A 19594-nucleotide genomic window follows, 5' to 3' on the forward strand; every position below is an offset into this window, starting at 1 on the left:
GGATTTATTGACAGTAGTGACCTGGAACACTGACCTGAGAGGGATTATGAAATAGTATTTGAGCCCAGGATAAAAGAAAGCCATGATTGATTAGTTGTGTCTGGTGTAGGCATAGAAAGGAAATGAGGGAGGTTGCTTGCCATTCCTGTCCCACCCAGTTCATAGTTTCTGATCTTGTTTCTTATAAGCAGCCCTTGACCTTTAATTTTTTTCTATAAATGTTTTTATTGTTTCAACCTTCCACCCATGCTTGAGTACCTGAATCGTTGTTTTATCAGACCTATTGTTTATTGGCCATTTTTTTGGTTTTGATTAAGCATCTGAGTTCCTTTCCTATCTTGGGGGAATTCCTCATTATATGAAATTTGATATAAGAAGCTAAAATGGCCAGAACACTTGATTTTACAAAACATTCCTCTAAAAACCTTCCTCCTTCATCCTTGCAACTAAATGTTGACACATAACCCAGAGTTTGGGTCTGTATTTTGCCTGGATAAAAATCAGATGCATTTACCTAAGACTTTGAATCAGAAGCTAATGATACAAAGGCACAATGTTAACATTCTGAGTTCTTTTCCTTCTTTCAACTAACAGGAAAGATTTTCTGCTTAAATCTTCCAGAATTAGTCTCTAATGCTTGCAACTAAGAACTTAACTGATATAACAAGTCTTCTAAGGCAGAGCTCCCCAAATTGTATTATGCATAGGAATCACTTAGACTGTTTATTAAAAAGTGCACATTCTGATTGAAACGGAGATCTGGAATGTGGCCAGGGCTTGCTTTTCTAACAAATTCCCAGGAAATGGTGGTGATAGGTGATACTGGCCTGTTGTCCATCTTTTAAGTAAGAAGGATCAAGGGAAGGAAAGGAACCTGAAAGAAGACAGAAAGAAGAAAGAAGACAGGGGAAAAAAGATCCATTTCAATGTGTTTTAGTTAAGTTATAGCAGACCAATTGTTATAACTAATAAACTTCAAAATGGGCAACAGGTCCAGTTATTGGACAGTTATATATACAATGCAAGATAGAATTGCATTCTGAATCATGTAACAATACTGGACTAGTATTGTTATCTGGGTGAGGTTACCCTGGGCAGCATTCCTCCATGCACTAAGGTGTAGGTTGATTGGGGGGAGGGGGGATTGTCCATCATCTTAAACTCATGGCTTCCCAGGTCATCCTGGTGTCATGTCTGTATTTTATCCAGATAAAAATGGAAAGGCATATGAGAAATATTTCATTTTTTGAAATTTTAAAATATAAAGCATGGGTGTAGGAATCCACACATAATAAGTATTGTTATTATGCAAACACTCTTATAACCACTACCCAGGTCAAGAAATGGAAATTTGCCAGCCTCCCAAGAAGCCCTCTTGTGTATTTCTTGCCTCCCTCCAAAAGTAACCATTATTCTGACTTTAGAGTGCTCACTTCGTTGTATGTTTCTGTGATTTTATTATCCTGATGTGCATCTTCAGATGACATCGTTTGGTTTTGCCCACATTTGGGGATTTATCTTTTAGTCTGTTCATCTATCGCATCCACTTCCTTCCCTTTCTTTTGCTTATACTCCATCTGTTGGAGAACCCGGATGGTTGGTATTGTTAAGTTTTTGCATTTTGCTGAAGACACATGTGTGGTGCCATATGTCCCATATGTTGTTCTGTCTTCTATACTTTCTGCAAATCACCAAGGGGATCCAGAGCCTCCACCATATCCAGGTTTGATCCCTTTGACATCACTATGGTTGGGATTGTGCTATTTCATCAGAAGGCACGTAGTACATGATTCTTTCTCTCTTTTTAAAATTGAAGTGTAGTTGATAAACAATATTATATAATTTACATATGTACAATATAGTGATTCACAATTCTTAAACAGCTGTCTTTTTTGGTGATTTTACAAACACTGTTGTTCATTGTCTAGAATGAAGACATTTTAATTCATTATTGGTTGCAAAATGGTGATCTATCATTTTGTTTTCAATTTATTAAGTGGACTAAATTTAGAGTCAGATATTTCTCTTATTACAAAGAATTTCAGTTCACATAGGAAAGGCAAGATATATTCTTGATTTTCCCGAGATAAGTGAAATTGGTTCCTTGTTGTCCTCTTGAGGTGACCAGTTCATCATTATTGTTTTTTTAGTCCTTATACACTCATTTAAAGTTATTTTATGCATTTCAAGGCACTGGATTTTTATTGTTTGAGAAGTTTAAATTGTCTAACCTTTGGACAAATGAGAGCCTTCTGAGTTACTTTTACATGACTCTAGTAGTCTCTGATGGGCTTCTTAGGTGGCACAGTTGGTAAAGAATCTGCCTGCCAATTCAGGAGACGCAAGAGATGCGGGTTCCGTCCCTGGGTAGGTCCCCTGGAGTAGGAAATGACAACCCATTCCAATATTCTTGCCTGGGAAATTCTGTGGACAGAGGAGCCTGGTAGGCTACAGTCCATGGGGTCACAAAGAGTCAGACACTACTGAGCACACACAGACACAGTGATCTTTAATAACTCTCTGCTATTGGACTGGAAAGAAAGCTGAGTGCTGAAGATTTGATGTTTTTGCACTGAGGTGTTGGAGAGGACTTTTGACAGTTCCTTGGACTGCAAGAGATCTAAGAAGCCAATCCTAAAGGAAATCAGTCCTGAATATTCATTGGAAGGACTGATGCTGAAGCTGAAGCTCCAATACTTTGGCCATCTGATGTGAAGAACTGACTCATTGAAAAAGATCCTGATGCTGGCAAAGATTGAAGGCAGGAGGAGAAGGGGACAACAGAGGATGAGATGGTTGGATGGCATCACCGACTGAATGGACATGACTTTGAGCCAGCTCCAGGAGTTGCTGATGGACAGGAAAGCCTGGCATGCTGCAGTCTGAACTGACTGACTGATCTAGTAAAATAAAATATGGGCTTCCCAGGTGGCGCTAAAGAACTCACCTGCCAATGCAGGTTAGACTTAAAAGATATGAGTTCAATCCCTAGGCCAGGAAGATCCCCTGGCAGGAGGGCAGTGGGCAGGAGGGCACAGCAACCCACTCCAGTATTCTTGCTTGAAGAATCCCATGGACAAAAGGGACCTGACCTGCTGCAGTCCATAGGATCTCACAGAGTCAGACACAACTGAAGTGACTTAGCACATATGCATCATAAGATATTTCAGGCTTATTTATGTATTTCTAGCCTCAAAGATGGAGAAGCCAATGGCACCCCACTCCAGTACTCTTGCCTGGACAATCCCATGGACGGAGGAGCCTGGTAGGCTACAGTCCATGGGGTCACGAAGAGTCGGATACGACTGAGCGACTTCACTTTCACTTTTCACTTTCATGCACTGGAGAAGGGAATGGCAGCCCACTCCAGTATTCTTGCCTGGAGAATCCCAGGGACGGGAGCCTGGTGGGCTGCCATCTGTGGGGTCACACAGAGTTGGACACGAATGACGTGACTTAGCAGCAGCAGTAGCAGCCTCAAAGAACTTGGAATCAACCATTTCCCCAAGAAGCTTTAGTTTGTTTTAAGGTAAAATTGTATTTCAAAAATGTTCATTGTTACTGGACTGACCATTGTTGGACAGAACTGGAAACTGTACGTGTGTGTGTTTACTTTAAAATCTCATGTGTTCATGTTGGTATTTCTACTTCAGGTTTAGAGTAATAGCGTTTTTCCTTAATCTCTCTTTTAAAAAAAAATCTCTTTTATATTACATTGTCTTTCTTCCACACTAACACTTCTGGTTAGCAAGGACACGGGAGATGAGAAATAAAATTTCATAACTATTTGCTTTGTGTGCATGCTCACTCAGTCATGTGTGACTCCTTGCGACCCTATGTGCTATAGCGCACCAGGCTTCTCTGACCGTGGAATTATCCCACCAGGAATATTGGAGTGGGTTGCCATTTCCTCCTCCAGGGGATCTTCCTGACACAGGGATCGAACCCTCATCTTCTGTGGCTCCAGCACTGGCAGGCAGATTCTTCACCACTGAGCCCACCTTTAAACACAGTAGTGTTAGAGTAACAATATTCATACTACCATTATAATTAAAATCACATAAAATAGTTAAGATCGTTTTACAAAAGATCCTATTCCCTTTTTCTTTTCATTTTTACATCTTCATTGTCAGAGCATAAATCCATTTTACACTATACTCTCTCCCATTTGACTATCCTATGTTCTTAGTTTTATAAATAAGAATATATTGAATGCTCACTGCCAGTGCTTATGTTATGCTTTTCGAGTTATTAGTTGATGTTTTTCTAGTTATTTTTCCAGATAAAGTTCATCCTTTAACAGATTCTCTGTCTCATAAAAATGATATTTTCTGAGTTCTTGCATGTTGATCAAATTTTGTCTGTGGTTTATATCCTTGAAAGTCAGTTCTTAGCTCACATTTTCTTTCCTTGAGGGTCTTAAATGTAGCATTTTATTTTCTTCTGGCATAAAACTTTGCTGTTGGAAAGTCTAATGATCATATATAAATAATTTTCTTTCCTTTATTTGCCTAAATACATAAGTACTTACCCCTTTTTTCTTTAGAATCCAATTTTCTTGGTTGATAGATTAGGTTTCCTTTCTCAAGTACATGAAATGCTTTTTCAGAAAATTGCTTATATATTATGTGTATAATATATATTTCTATATCAAATATATGTCTATATATAATGTAGATAGAATATAATCTCTATATGATATATTTTAATAATTATATTAAATAAATAATTATATAAGTAATTATATTTATATAATAGCACTTTAAAAATTATATATATTCAGGAAAATATTCATGAATTACTATGCTTAGTATTCTTTCCATTTTCTTGCTTTGATTTTCCTCTTTAGGGACCTCTGGTAACCATATATTGAAATTTCTTTGCTTATCTTCAGTATTTCTTACCTTTTCTCAAAATTTTTATATTTGCTTAAAATTTAAGCAAATTTTGCATTTAAATTTTTTTCCTTTTTTTCTATTTCTTTTGACGCATTTGCTACTGTGTTTATTCATTCCTATTTAGTCTTTTTCAAATGATTTTTCTTTTACTTATAATTCTTTTCTAAGTTTCATGACTTCATCCTTGAATTTCTTCTTTTTCTAATTTATGTTCTTTCATATCTTGCATCATTTTTAGTGCATTTTAATGTGTTTGAAATAGTAGATTACAATTTTAATTTGTTTTACAGGCATATCTTTCTGGGATGTTTTCAGTTCGTAAAGAGATGATATGTTTTTCTTATAATAGTTTTATGTGAATTTTGACCTTGATCATTTCAAGTTGCTCATACTTAATGAGAACTCAATCTTCCTGAAGGCTTGGAAAAAGTCTAGAAGAGCAGATAATTCTCCTAGCTTCACAAAGCTCTCAATTCTCTTATTTTATGTAATATTTTAAAATACAGTAGGTTAGACACAAGATGACAGATATTGTATGATTTCACTTGTATGAATGATCTAGCATAGACAAATTCATAGAGACAGAAAGTAGATTTATTAGGGCTGGGAGAAAGGGAGCATGGAGAATTCTTGCCTAATGTTTATAGGTCTCTGGGATGATGGAAATATTTTGGAACTGTATGTTGGTGATGGTTTTACAACTTTGTGAATGTAATTAATGCCACTGAATTATACACTTAAAGTGAAAAACTTTTATGTTATATGTATGTTTTGCAAAAATAAAATTTTCCTAAGATAAAAAAAGCAAACATTGTCTTGATTGGTGAGATAGCCTAGTTCTGACCATTGCCCCCACTTTATCTAGATCTGGATCGTTCCATTCTTTTGTCTCTATTGCCCCCAGCTAGTTCAACTTTGATTACAGTCTCAATAGCTTCTCCTTCATGAGGGTTTCTGTGCTGGAGGAGAGCCAAGCCAGGTCAGCTTCAAGCGTCCTCTGCACTGTCCCCTTCAGACTTTATTAGAGGTGGCTCCTTGCCACCTTATGGGGGCAGGCAGGTTATTTAAATTTTCCAAGTCTCATTTTCTTCATCTGAAAAACTGGTGGTCTAAGAACAGTCCCTATCTCATAGTATTGTCTTGGGGATTAAGTGATGTAACATAAAAAAACCTTGGTTGATCTAAGTTGTCTGGCACATCACATATGCCCAGAATATATGAGCTCACCAGTAAAAGTAGTATTCCCAAGAAGAAATTTAGCACACCTTGCTAGTGAGTAACTAATTAATGTTAAATTTCCACAAATCTTGTTATGTTTTATATGCTAAAATGTCCAACTCAATCCAGAGTTAAACTAAACTACACATACACACAGGGATACCCTCTGGTAATTAGTGCAAAAGGAGCTGGACTTTGTACATTTCCCTTCTTCTGACCAATGATAAATGTATATGTATCATACTATCAAAAGATTTGCCTGAATACCCCTGAATAGGAACATTTGTTTGGAAAATGTACACATTGTTTATCATCTTCTCTTCTGTTTATTTGTATTTGGGGTGTTTTCTCCTTGTATACATTCTGACAATTTATGAACAAAGCAGCACTAAGGTAATTGTTCAGTACAGTTTCATTTCATTTTAATGTGGCTGTCCTACTTCCCATTTAAACAATGTGGGAATGATGTGTAATTATGCATTGTTAGAAATTTGGGTATGTTTATTCTAAATTACCTTGAAGAATAATTGTCAGTAGTTCTTTCTGGAGCATACCAACTGTATCATCACAGCACCTGGCAGATACATTTTTTTAGATTGTTAGGAGTTTCATGTTTCTCCCTCCATCAGATACAAACAATGGATGTTGAAAGGGCTGGAGACAGCAGAGAGATAAGATTTTCAGGTCGCTTCAAGGCCTAGTTCATCATCTAAAGTTCTCCCTATCTGTTGATTGATGTCTACATTTCTTCTTTTTCTAAAAAGCCCGAGTTCTTGAGATGAATCAGGACTTAAAACCTGAAGGGAGACACTTGGTCAATGAAGGATGTCAGAAGAAATTTGATAAGGACAGCCTATAATGTATTGAGCTACAAGTCATGTGTGTAACTTCCAAGTTGATATATAATACAGATAATTCAGAATCAGTCATATCTCTTTGCCTTCCTTTGGTATGATAAGCACCAGGAAGATTAAAAAGAGAGTTGCAGCATTATGTCTGTGAACCATGAGAACTGGGTCTTTAGAAAAATTATTCCTAGGAAGTGATTTAATTCGTATGACTTAAAGAGTAATACAATCAAACAGAGAGTTATTCTGTCCCTTAATTCTTTGTTTTCATTTTTTTTTTTTTTTTTTTTACTGTAGCTTCGGAAAGCAGTGATGGATCACATATCAGATTCTTTCTTGGAAACCAACGTTCCTTTGCTAGTTCTCATTGAGGCTGCGAAAAGTGGGAATGAGAAGGAAGTGAAGGAGTATGCCCAGGTTTTCCGTGAGCATGCCAACAAGCTGGTGGAGGTAAGTTAAGAGAGGCTTGAGACTAGAATTTGTATCAGTAGGTTTAATCTCTATAAATGGGTCTTGGAATTTCAACAAACCAGGCTCTTATGATTTTCCTGGATCTTTCTTTTACCTTCTGGTGACTCCATCCTTTGTAAAGGACACAAGTTTTCAGTAATCTCTCTTCTCACTATTACACAATTCTAAACAGATTCTGAAATATATCTGCTAATTTTCCTCAACAGTAAGCAGAGGCTGAAACAGGAGCAATAGAAGGGACAGTCCAAGTGCTGAAGACCAGCTTTGATTTGAAGAAGTAGAATTAAAACTTCCAAATGGAGACTTAGACACAGTTCCCTTTTATATCCCATCTCTACTCACCCACCTAAACCCAAATTAGCTGGCCACATTATGAACATTGTAAAAGTTAGTCTCCCCTCCCTAAAAGAGATGTTTGGAATCCCGGTAAAGACTCTTGGGGCAGTTGTAGGAGTGTAAGTTCAGGTCCTAGGTATATTCTCTGTGTTAGAGACATCTGTAGAAGTTGCTTTATAAATGCAAAATTGTACTGTTTGACTGAAACCCTTGAACTTCCTACTGTAGCTCCAGTGTCTTGGGGTGACATTAGACTAAAGAAGCTGAAAATAGAGTCATGCTTATAATATTATGGCAATCTTTCTGGCTCTGTCCCCAAATATGGGGCAAATACCCTATCACCCCTCACATTCCACCTACAGATTCCAAGATTTGGCTGCAATTCCAAGTTAGCCATTGCGGAATCCAAAGTCTTTCCAAGGTTGGCCTTGGAAGTTCTGCCACTTTCAACTTTAAAGAAAGAACAGCTGAAGAAGGGGCAGTTGGAATGACAAGGGGAGGAAGAAGAGGAAAGGAAGAATGTGAAATGAGTGCTACAGAAGTTAAAAATATTAATATGCAATAAATCATAATATTAGTATACATCATCCTAGTATATATAATTCTAGTATTTACATGATAGTTGCAGGATTTATAGAGAACATTGATTAATGATGTGCTGTAGCTATTATCAATAAAGACAGGGGCATGAGATTAGAGTCGTATAATAAACATCTCCTACTTTCAATTCTGCCAGTGTCCTTCTGTAATTCTGTGTACAGCCTCATTTGCAGATCATGTTTGAAGTTCAAATTTGATGCCCTGGGTAAGTATGAGGCCAGGGCCAAGTAGCTCCCTAATCTTTTTTTCCTTTCTTATTGACCCTGGACACAGCCATCGTTTCCCTGCATCCCATCTGTATATTTCACTGTAGGGGAATCCAGTCTCTCTGGGTGATTCTTGATTCACAACTTGTGCCAGCAGCAGAAGATCCAGGTCATTCAGACCCCACGTTCTGGACTGTTGCTAACTTGCTCCCATGGTTGTTCCTTTCCTTCTACCTGTGTGGTCCCTGCAGCCAGCAGCATTTTGGAATGTCCGGATGCCCAGGAGGTGCCAGGAAAAGGGTGTACATTGGCCTCTGTTTGATTAGACATGAGCTGGACTTGAAAACATTTCTGCATCTTATGTGCTTCAAACAAGTGCATCACTGCTAATGCAGACATGTAAGGAAACTTGAGCACTGGGCTTAGAGTCACACTTCTTCCAATTTGAAGTGTCTATATAGACCTGGGTACTTTTCTGGGCCTTAGTTTCTATGTCTGTAATATGAAAAATTTGGTTGTTATATTGATTTTCATATCTATTACCTTGTTAAATTCACTTCCTAATGCCAAGTTTTGACTGTATCCCGTAGGATTTCTTATGTATATAATCATGTTATCTGCAAATTATGACAGTTATATTTCTTCTTTTCCAATCCCATGTTTTCTTTTTTCCTTGTATTATTGCACTAACAAAACCTTCAATTTAGAGTATGGTAATAGATATTTTTGTTACCTTTAGATCTCAGTGAGGAAATTTTAATATTTTACCATTTATTATATCATTAACTCTAGATTTCTTGTGGATACTTTTGTTAGATTAACTTATTTGTCTTCTGTTACTCCTCTTTTAAGATTTTTAAAATTTAAGAATATGTATAGAATTATGTCATATTTCTGAGACTATTGCATAATTTTTGTCTTCTTTATTCTCCTTTAGAGGGATCAAAAATATGCTTTCCCTCAGAAAATAAGTTAGAAGTTATTTTTTCTTTCTGTTTTCTGGAAGTAATGTGTGAGAATGGCATTATATATTTTTTAAATATTTGGAGAAATTCACTGATATAGTAATCTGAGCCTGGGTATTTATTTGAGGAAGAGTTAAAAAATTGGAGATTCAATTTTTAAAGCATAAGACTGTCTAAATTTTCAGTTTCTTTTGGGTCAGCTTTGGTAAGTTGTATTCTAAGAATTTTTTATTTTCATTTAATTTGCTAAGTTTTTGGCATAAAATTGCCCATGTCTTCTCCCATTTTTAAAACATGTATTAGAATCTGCACTACTCTTTCTTTTTTTTTCCCCCCATTCATCCCTCATGTGCCTAACTGTGTCTTCTTTCTTTTTTATTGATTAGTTTTGTAAGAGGTTGACCAATTTAATAATTTTTTCTAAAACATAGCTTTCAGTTTTGTAGAATTTTTAAGTTTTACTTAAGACTTATCTTTGTATTTCTTATCTTTGTATTTCTCTTATACAAGAATACTCTTATCTTTGTATTTCTCTTTTCCTGCTTTCTTCTGTTATAACTTACTGTTTTTGTCTAACTTTTTGAAAAGAATAATCCTATCATTGATTTTTAGCTTTTTTTTTATTTTAGTAATATACATGTTTGAGACTATAAATTTCTTCCTAAACTATGCATGTCTCTGGTTATTTTCTGCTGACCTAATTTTTAGCTCACTCATCCTGTCTCCATCTGTGTCCAATATGCTTGAAACTGATCTATTGAGTTCCATTTTTATTTAAGAATTTCCAGTTTTTCTGATATAATTCATTATCAGGTCATCTCCTTTAAAATATATTAATCAGAATTATTTTAAAAATCCAAGTCATAAAGCTCCGGTATTTGAGTCAATTTTGTTTCTGTTTTGTGGTTACCCTATGGAGTGGTTCAAGCCAGTCCACAGTGGCTTCAACAGAGACAACAAGTGCTTTTGGTTTTTATCAGGCTTTGGGGTCTGGAGTCAAGATCTCCATGTAGGGGCTGGAGTTTAAATGTTTCTTCAGACTCTCTTTTAGCATAGGAAAAACGGTGGGCTTTGCTATCAATTTGCCCACTTTGTAGCACGAGGGAAAGGGGGACAAGTGAGGCTTAAATATTGTCAGCAGCCAAACAGCCAAAATAGAATTAAGACTCTTAATTATAATTAATCTCTTGAATTTGCCTGATGACTGGAGTATGCCATGTTTCATTTAATTGAATTTGTACTTGTTTAAGTAAATGGTCATGTAGCCCTATGAGGCTTTCAAAATGGAGACTTTAGCATGGTGACTGCTATTTGATTTTATCTTGAAGATTCTTTATTTCTGGTATGCTGGTTAATTTTTGATTGAATGGTAGACATTCTTATGAAAAAATGTAGAGAATCTGTGTCTTAGTCTATCCAGGCTGCTATAACAAAGTACTACACATTCAGTGGCCTATAAACAACAGAAATTTATTTCTCACAGTTCTCGAGGCTGAGAAGTCCAAGACCAAGTTTCCTGAATAAGTGTATTCTGTGAAGGCCGTCTTCTTTGTTCATAGCTTCTCACTGTGTTCTCACATGGTGGAAGGGGAGAGGGATGACTGTGGGGTTCCTTTTTATAAGAACAGTAATCCCATTTATGAATTTCATAACCTATGAAACTCTCAAGACCTCACTTCCTAGCCATCACATGCGGTATGAAGATTTGAAAGTGATGAATCTTGGGAGGACACAAACATTCAGACCATAGCAATCTGGATGATTTTTCTCTCCAAAGAAGATTCATCCTGTCCTCTGACAGGCAGCAGAGAGGCAAACCACCTCAGTCCATTTGAAGACTTTGGAAACTCCTCTGATTTGAGGCTAGTTTATGACTTTCTAAGGTATAGTCTGCCTTTCTTTTATCCTAGTCCTATGGAATGGTCATTCCAGATGCCAAGAGAGAATCAAATGAAGTACTTACTATCCCACCTCATCTATGAAGCATTTACTCCAGTTTTTGTTTTCTCGTCATCATGATGGGTGTAGACTTTGATTTGTTTTTGTATACCTTTAGGGACTACTTGGCTCTTGTTATTTGTAACTTAATAGACAAAAATGGTGGGAGAAAGCTTGTGGGAGAAAGCATTTAAAAAAAAAAAAATGCTTATTTTTGAATGTCCCTTTGTTATGGGCCCTTAGTTCCAAGCCTTTGCTTCCTCGGCCGTCCAGTCCAGTTTTTGCCTCCCCAGCCCTATGAGGTTGCTGAAAACTCTTAAAGAATCATTTTCCTCTCAGCAGCAACCTTCTATTTGTATCTGTTTCTCCTTCCAGAAGAAGAATTAGCAAATCCCTGAGAGGAAAAGTGAAATGCAGAAAGCTGGGCCCCCTTCAATGAGCATCTCTTTTTTATCTAGTCTAAATTTTGACTCCTTTGGCTGATGTCTCATGCTTTGAAGGAAATTCTTTTATTTCTGAATTTCTAGTTGTTCTCAGCAGAAAAGTGAGATGAGTCTCTTACTAGATTCTTTTTCATGGCTGGAAGTGGAAATTCCTGAGAGAACTGGTTGGGATACATTTATGAGATGATTTTTGTTGTTAATATTTTTACTCAGAGATTTTTTTATTCAATGGAATGTGCTGTGCTTAGTCCCTCAGTCGTGTCCAACTACTTGTGACCCCAGGGACTGTAGTCCACCAGGCTCCTCTGCCCAAGGGATTCTCCAGGCAAGAATACTGGAGTGGGTTACTACACCCTCCTCTATTCAATATTGGCATGGGTTGCCATTTCCTCCTCCAAGGGATCTTCCTGAATCAGGAATTGAACCTGCATCTCCTACATCTCCTGCACTGGCAGGTATATTCTTTATCAGTGGTGTCACCTGGGAAGCCCCATTAATGTAAATCACATAGGAATTATATATCATATAATTTTGAAGGAAGAATGAATGAATAATCAATATCTGACTATCAGTTCAGTTCAGTCACTCAGTCGTGTCTGACTCTTTGCAACCCCATGGACAGCAGCACATCAGCTTCCTTGTCCATCACCAACTCCTGGAGCTTGCTAAAACTCATGTCCATCGAGTGGGTAATGACATCCAACCATCTCATCCTCTGTCATCCCCTTCTCCTCCTGCGTTCAATCTTTCCCAGCATCAGGGTCTTTTCAAATGAGTCAGGTCTTCGCATCAGGTAGCCAAAGTATTGGCGTTTCAGCTTCTGCATCAGTCCTTCCAATGAACACTCAGGACTGATATCCTTTAGGATGGACTGATTGGATCTCCTTGCAGTCCAAGGGACTCTCAAGAGCCTTCTCCAACACCACAATTCAAAAACATCAATTCTTTTGCGCTCAGCTTTCTTTATGGTCCAACTCTCACAGCCATACACAACCACTGGAAAAACCATAGCTTTGACTAGATGGACCTTTGTTGACAAAGTAATGTCTCTGCTTTTTAATATGCTGTCTAGGTTTGTCATAGTTTCTCTTCTAAGGAGCAAGTGTCTTTTAATTTCATGGCTGCAATTACTATCTGCAGTGATTTTGGAGCTCAAGAAAATAAAATCTGTCACTGTTTTCTTTGTTTTCCCATCTATTTGCCATGAAGTGATGGGACCAGATGCCATGATCTTAGTTTTCTGAATGTTGAGTTTTAAGCCAACTTTTTCACTCTCCTTTTTCACTTTCATCAAGAGGCTCTTTAGTTCCTCTTCACTTTCTGTAGTAATGGTGGTGTCATCTGCATATCTGAGATTATTGATATTTCTCCTGGCAATCTTGATTCCAGCTTATGCTTCATCCAGTCTGGCATTTCTTATAATGTAATCTGCATATAGGTTAAAGAAATCGGGTGACAATATACAGCCTTAATGTACTCTTTTCCCAATTTGAAACCAGACTGTTGTTCCACGCCCAGTTCTAACTGTTGCTTCATGACCTGCATACAGATTTCTCAGGAGGCAGGTAAAGTGGTCTGGTATTCCCATCTCTTTAAGAATTTTCCCCAATTTATTGTGATCCACACAGTCAAAGGCTTTAGGGTAGTCAATGAAACAGAAGTAGGTGTTCTTCTGGACTTTTCTTGCTTTTTCTATGATCCAACAGTTGTTTTCAATTTGATCTCTGGTTCCTCTGCCCTTTGTAAATCCAGCTTGAACATCTGGAATTTCTCAGTTCATGTACCGTTGAAGCCTAGCTTGAAGAATTTTGAGCATTACTTTGCTAGCATGTAAGATAAGTGCAATTGTGTGGCAGTTTGAACTTTCTTTGGCATTGCCTTTCTTTGGGGTTGGAATGAAATCTTACCTTTTCCAGTCCTGTGGCCACTACTGAGTTTTCCAAATTTGCTGGCATATTGAATGAAGCACTTTCACAGCATCATCTCTTAGGATTTCAAATAGCTCAGAATTCTATCACGTCTACTAGCTTTGTTCATAGTGATGCTTCCTAAGGCCCACTTGACTTTGCATTCCAGGATGTCTGGCTCTAGGTGAGTGATCACACCATTGTGATTATCTGGGTCATGAAGTTCTTTTTTGCATAGTTCTTCTGTGTATTCTTGCCACCTCTTCTTAATATCTTCTGCTTCTGTTAGATCCATACCATTTCTGTCCTTTATTGTGCCCACCTTTGCATGAAATGTTCCCTTGGTATCTGTACTTTTCTTGAAGAGATCTCTAGTCTTTCCCATTCTATTGTCTCCCTCTGTTTCTTTGCATTGTTCACTTAAGAAGACTTTCTTATCTCTCCTTCCTATTCTTTGGAACTCTGCATTCAGATGGATATATCTTTCCTTTTCTCCTTTGCTTTTTGTTTCTCTTCTTTTTTTCAGCTATTTGTAAGGCCTCCTCAGACAACCATTTTGCCTTTTTGCATTCCTTCTTCTTGGGGATGGTTTTAATTACTGCCTCCTGTTCAATGTTATAAACCTTCTTCCATAGTTCTTCAGTCACTCTGTCTATCAGATCTAATCTGTTGAATTCATTTACATTTCCACTGTATAATCATAAGGGATTTGATTTAGGTCATATCTGAATGGTTTAGGGTGTTCCCTACTCTCCTCAATTTAAGTCTGAATTTTGCAATAAGGAGTTCATCTGAGCCCCAGTCAACTCCTAGTCTTGTTCTTGCTGACTGTATAGAGCGTCTCCATTTCTGGCTGCAAAGAATATAATCAGTGATTTCAGGGTTGATCATCTGGTGAGGTCCATGTGTAGTGTCATCTCTTGTGTTGTTGGAGGAGGGTGATTGCTATGACCAGTGTGTTCTCTTGACAAAACTCTATTAGCCTTTGCCCTGCTTTATTTTGTACTCCAAGACCAAACTTGCCTGTTACTCTGGGTATCTCTTGTCATCCTACTTTTGCATTCCATTCCCCTATGATGAAAAGGACATCTTATTTTGGTGTTAGTTCTAGAAAGTCTTGTAAGTCTTCATAGAACCATTTAACTTCAGCTTCTTTGGCATTAGTAGTTGGGGCATAGATTTGGATTACTGTGATATTAAATTGTTTACCTTGGAAATGAACAGAGATCATTCTGTCATTTTTGAGATTGCACCCAAGTACTTCATTTCAGACTCTTTTGTTGTCTATGAGGACTACTCCATTTCTTCTAAGGGATTTTTGCCCACAGTAGTAGATATAATGGTTATCTGAATTAAATTTGCCCTTTCTGGTCCTTTTTAGTTCACTGATTCCTAAAATGTCGATGCTCACTCTTTTCATCTGTTTGATCACTTCCAATTTGCCTTGATTCGTGGACCAAACATTCCAGGTTCCTATGCAGTATTGTTCTTTATAACATCAGACTTTACTTCCATCACCAGTCACATCCACAACTGGGCATTTTTTTCACTTTGATTCAGCCTCTTTAGTCTTTCTGGAGCTGTTTCTCCACTCTTCTCCAGTAGCATATTGAGCACCTATTGACCTGGAGAGATCATCTTTCAGTGTCTTTTTGCCTTTTCAAACTGTTCATAGGGTTCTCAAGGCAAAAATACTGATGTAAACCACATTCCCTTCTCCAGTGGACCATGTTTTATCAGAAGTCTTCACTATGATCCGTCCATTTTGGTTGGCTCTACACAGCATGGCTCATAGATTCACTGAGTTAGACAAGGCTGTGATTCAAGTGATCAGATTGGTTAGTTTTCTGTAATTGTAGTTTCCATTATGTCTGCCCTCTGATGGATAAGGATAAGAGGCTTGTGTAAGCTTCCTGATGGGAGGGACTGGGGGAATCTGGGTGTTGTTCTGATGGGCAGGGCCATGCTCAGTAAATCTTTAATCCAATTTTCTGTTGATGGGTGGGGCTGTGTTCCCACCCTGGTTTGGCCTTAGGCTGTTGTATTCAGTGCCCCTGACCCCATGGCAGCCTACTGTCAACCTGGGGCTCCACCGGAGAATCCTGGACACTCTCAGGCAAGTCTGGCTCAGTCTCTGTTGGGGTCACTGGTCCTTTCTTCTAAGTGATGCGCAGAAGGTTCTGTTTGTGCCCTCCAAGAGCCTGTTTCCCCAGTCCTGTGGAAGTTCTGTAATAAAATCCCACTGACCTTCAAGTTCAGAGTCCCTGGGGGTTCTCAGTCCTTTGCTGGATGCCCAAGTTGGGAAATGTTGTGGGCCGTATAACTTTCACAACAATGCAAGAACTTCTTTGGTATAATTGTTCTCCAGTTTGTGGGTTGTCTGCTCAGTGGCTCTGGGTGGGGCTCACATGATGCACCTCCCAGCTCTGCTGCAGGCGGAGCCCCTGTCCCCACGGCAAGCCACTGCTGACCTGTGCCTCCGCAGGAGACACTGAAACACTCAAAAGCAGGTCTGGCCCAATCTCTTGTGGGATCCCTGGGTACTGGCACACACAAGGTTTCTTTTTTTTTTTTTTTTTTTTGAGCTCTCTGAGCATCTCTGGTGGGTATGGAATTTGATCCTAAACACAATTTCACTCCTCCTACCTTTATGGGAGACCTGGGTTCAATCTCTGAAGAAGGAAAAGGTTATCCACTCCAGTATTCTGGCCTAGAGAATCCCATGGGCTGTACAGTCCATGGGGTTGCAGAGTCGACCATGACTGAGTGACTTTCACTTTCACCTTTGCTTATGGTTTCATTATTTTATATTCAGTTTTCACCTATTTTTATGTGTTTTTTTTTCCTTATAATTCTGTATCTTTTCCTCCCAGTTTGGTATTTTCTATTCAGAGATGAATGTGATGAGGTGAACAGAAGGTATCACAACCTTTTATACAATGTCAGTTTTTAGACAATCTTTAACAAAGACAGTTTAAGTGAAAATAAAATATTAACAAAGTATGAATAGACAAGAATAATTTGAATTTTCATAATTGCCTTAACAAGTGAAATTTTTATGCTTTTTTCCCCTATAGTGTTTGTCACGTTTAATAAAAACATAGGTGAATTTTTTTTTTTTTTTTTTTTTAAATATTATTTTATTAGTTGGAGGCCAATCACTTTACAACATTTCAGTGGGTTTTGTCATACATTGACATGAATCAGCCATATAGTTACACGTATTCCCCATCCCGATCCCCCCTCCCACCTCCCTCCCCACCCGACTCCTCAGGGTCCTCCCAGTGCACCAGGCAAGAGCACCTGATTCATGCATCCCACCTGGGCTGGTGGTCCGTTTCACCATAGATAGTATACATGCTGTTCTTTCAAAACATCCCACCCTCACGTTCTCCCCCAGAGTTCAAAAGTCTGTTCTGTACTTCTGTGTCTCTTTTTCTGTTTAGCATATAGGGTTATCGCCACCATCTATCTAAATTCCGTATATATGTGTTAGTATACTGTAATGTTCTTTATCTTTCTGGCTTACTTCACTCTGTATAATGGGCTCCAGTTTCATCCATCTCATTAGAACTGATTCAAATGAATTCTTTTTAACGGCTGAGTAATATTCCATGGTGTATATGTACCACAGCTTCCTTATCCATTCATCTGTTGATGGGCGAATTTATACCAGAGTATTTCTTGATTTGAGATAATTTAACAGATCAGCAATGATGCTTCATGAACTATAGCATCAGCTATAGTTCATAGGAAGTACCACCAGTAGTCATTTCCCCCCATCTCCAGAATCCAGCTAATTCCTTTCTTCTGAGGGTGAGCTCAGAGCTTCAGGGCAGGGCTGACTCTGAAGGAGTGCTGATCTGATCCAAGCACACCTGCTCTATCTCATTCCTAGGCTTTCTGGAGAAATGCAGTGCAACTTATGGCAACTCAGTACCAAAGTAACATGGTCTGGGTGGGGGTGAAGTGAATGTAAAGTGGGGCAAAATATGCACTGCAGCAATAAATAAATGAATATATAAATAAAACTGAATCTGGAGAATAACATGTAAAATCAATACAGCTGTTTCAGAGCCTCCAGACAGGAACATTTCTTCCATGGCTTTGCTTTCAGTGTATCTGCCTGCTCTTCTTTCTACTCCCCCATCTTTACCAAAAAAGCCCCAGTGCAAACTGCATACCCTCTAGTCTGGGGAAATGCAGGGTCCTCCCAACAGGCCTCTCTCTTATGCCTGGTCTTTCTGCATGCAGCAGCCAGAGTGAAATTCTGAAAATGCAAATTAGACTGTGCAACTGCCCTGCCTGAGGCATTCAGCGATTTCCTCTTGTTCTCAGGTTGAAGATCAAGGTTTTAAGGAAGCCTGCAAGATCTGCAGAATCTGGCCATCTCCACAGCCTCCAGACTCATCTTTCTGTCCTCTCCCACATCCTACATGGCAGGCATCAGACACACAGGCTCCTTTCTGTTTGTTGAAAGTGATATGCCGCCTCCACCTGGGCCTGTGCTTACTTATATTGACCCTTTCCTGACAGTCTGTCTGCTCTACCCCTTCCTGTCATTTCTGATTGCTCAGCTTTTAGCACAAACATCATGTTCCTGAGTGGGATCAGTTCCTCATGTTTTTCACCCTCATGGAACCCTATTTCCTTTTTTAAAAAACAAAACAAAACCAAAACCAAATATTTGTGATCTCAAAGATTTTCTAAAAATCTTTTCCCCAAGTTTTACTGAGATATAATTTACACACATCACTGTGTACATTTTTTCCTTTATTTTTCTTCTTGTTTTATCCAGATACATTTGATGTGTAGTTGTGTTGTTTATTCTCTAAGTCGTGTCTGACTCTTTTGCAATCTTATGTACTGCCCCGCTGCCTACGGGTTTTCCCAGGCAAGAATACTGGAGTGGGTTGCCATGCCTTCCTCCAGGGGATCTTCCCAACCCAGCACCTCCTATGTATATTTGTGTATACACACACACATATATATATATATGTGTGTGTATAGCTGTGTATATTTGATACACAGCTCTGTATAAGCTTAAGGTATACAGAATGATGATTTGATATACTTCCTGAAGTGATTACCAGAAAAGCTAAGTGAACATCCATCATCTCATGTAGATACACAATTAAAGAAACAGAAAACATTTTTTTTTCCTTGTGATGAGAACGCTCCTTACTTTTGATTTGCACACATCCACCTGTTAGCCTATCTGCTGCTTCTCTTGCTAAATTAGCAATTTCTTCAGGAAAAGAACCATGTCTAATTGATTCCTAACTACTTAACAGGTAGCTGAGTGCCTAGCATAGAGGAGGTACTTAATAAACAGATGCTGCCTGAAGAATGAATGAAATAAGTGAGGCCTAGGATATTACCAGCACGGCTGCAGGACCCTGAATAGGTATTTCTTGGATCAATAAACAGTCATTGGGCTTATTTACCTCCCCAGTGTACTCAGCAAGGAGGAATTGTGAATCCTAGAGCTTATATGAAGAGCCCCCATTTCTATAGAGTAGAAAGGCTTTGCTTTTGGAGACTGTGAGAAGTTGAACTAACTCTTGAGTTAATGCCTGTTATTTCTTCCCTGCATTTGCCTTATAAGCACGCAGTTGTCCTTATTCTTGGTTACAGAGGATACTAGACAGGGAGTTGGTTCTATCTGACAAATTGAAGCTTGTCACTGAGGCCATAGCAGTGATGAGCTACACAAGGCAATCTTGATTCTCTGCTTCATCATGTTGACTTTGTTACTTTTGGT

At 38.4% G+C, this 19594-nt stretch overlaps 1 protein-coding gene across 4 annotated transcripts in view; it reads left to right on the forward strand.

The window, feature by feature from the left end:
* CTNNA2 (catenin alpha 2) overlaps nucleotides 1-19594 on the forward strand; it is a 1156373-nt gene that overhangs the window by 886774 nt on the left and 250005 nt on the right. For all 4 annotated transcript variants that reach the window (XM_065927274.1, XM_065927273.1, XM_065927275.1 and 1 more), the window contains one exon: nucleotides 7262-7414. In XM_065927274.1, coding sequence (XP_065783346.1) covers nucleotides 7262-7414 — 153 coding nt within the window. The remainder of the gene's footprint in view (nucleotides 1-7261; nucleotides 7415-19594) is intronic.

Source organism: Muntiacus reevesi, chromosome 3 (genome assembly GCF_963930625.1).
Source record: "Muntiacus reevesi chromosome 3, mMunRee1.1, whole genome shotgun sequence".
Lineage (NCBI taxonomy): Eukaryota > Metazoa > Chordata > Mammalia > Artiodactyla > Cervidae > Muntiacus > Muntiacus reevesi.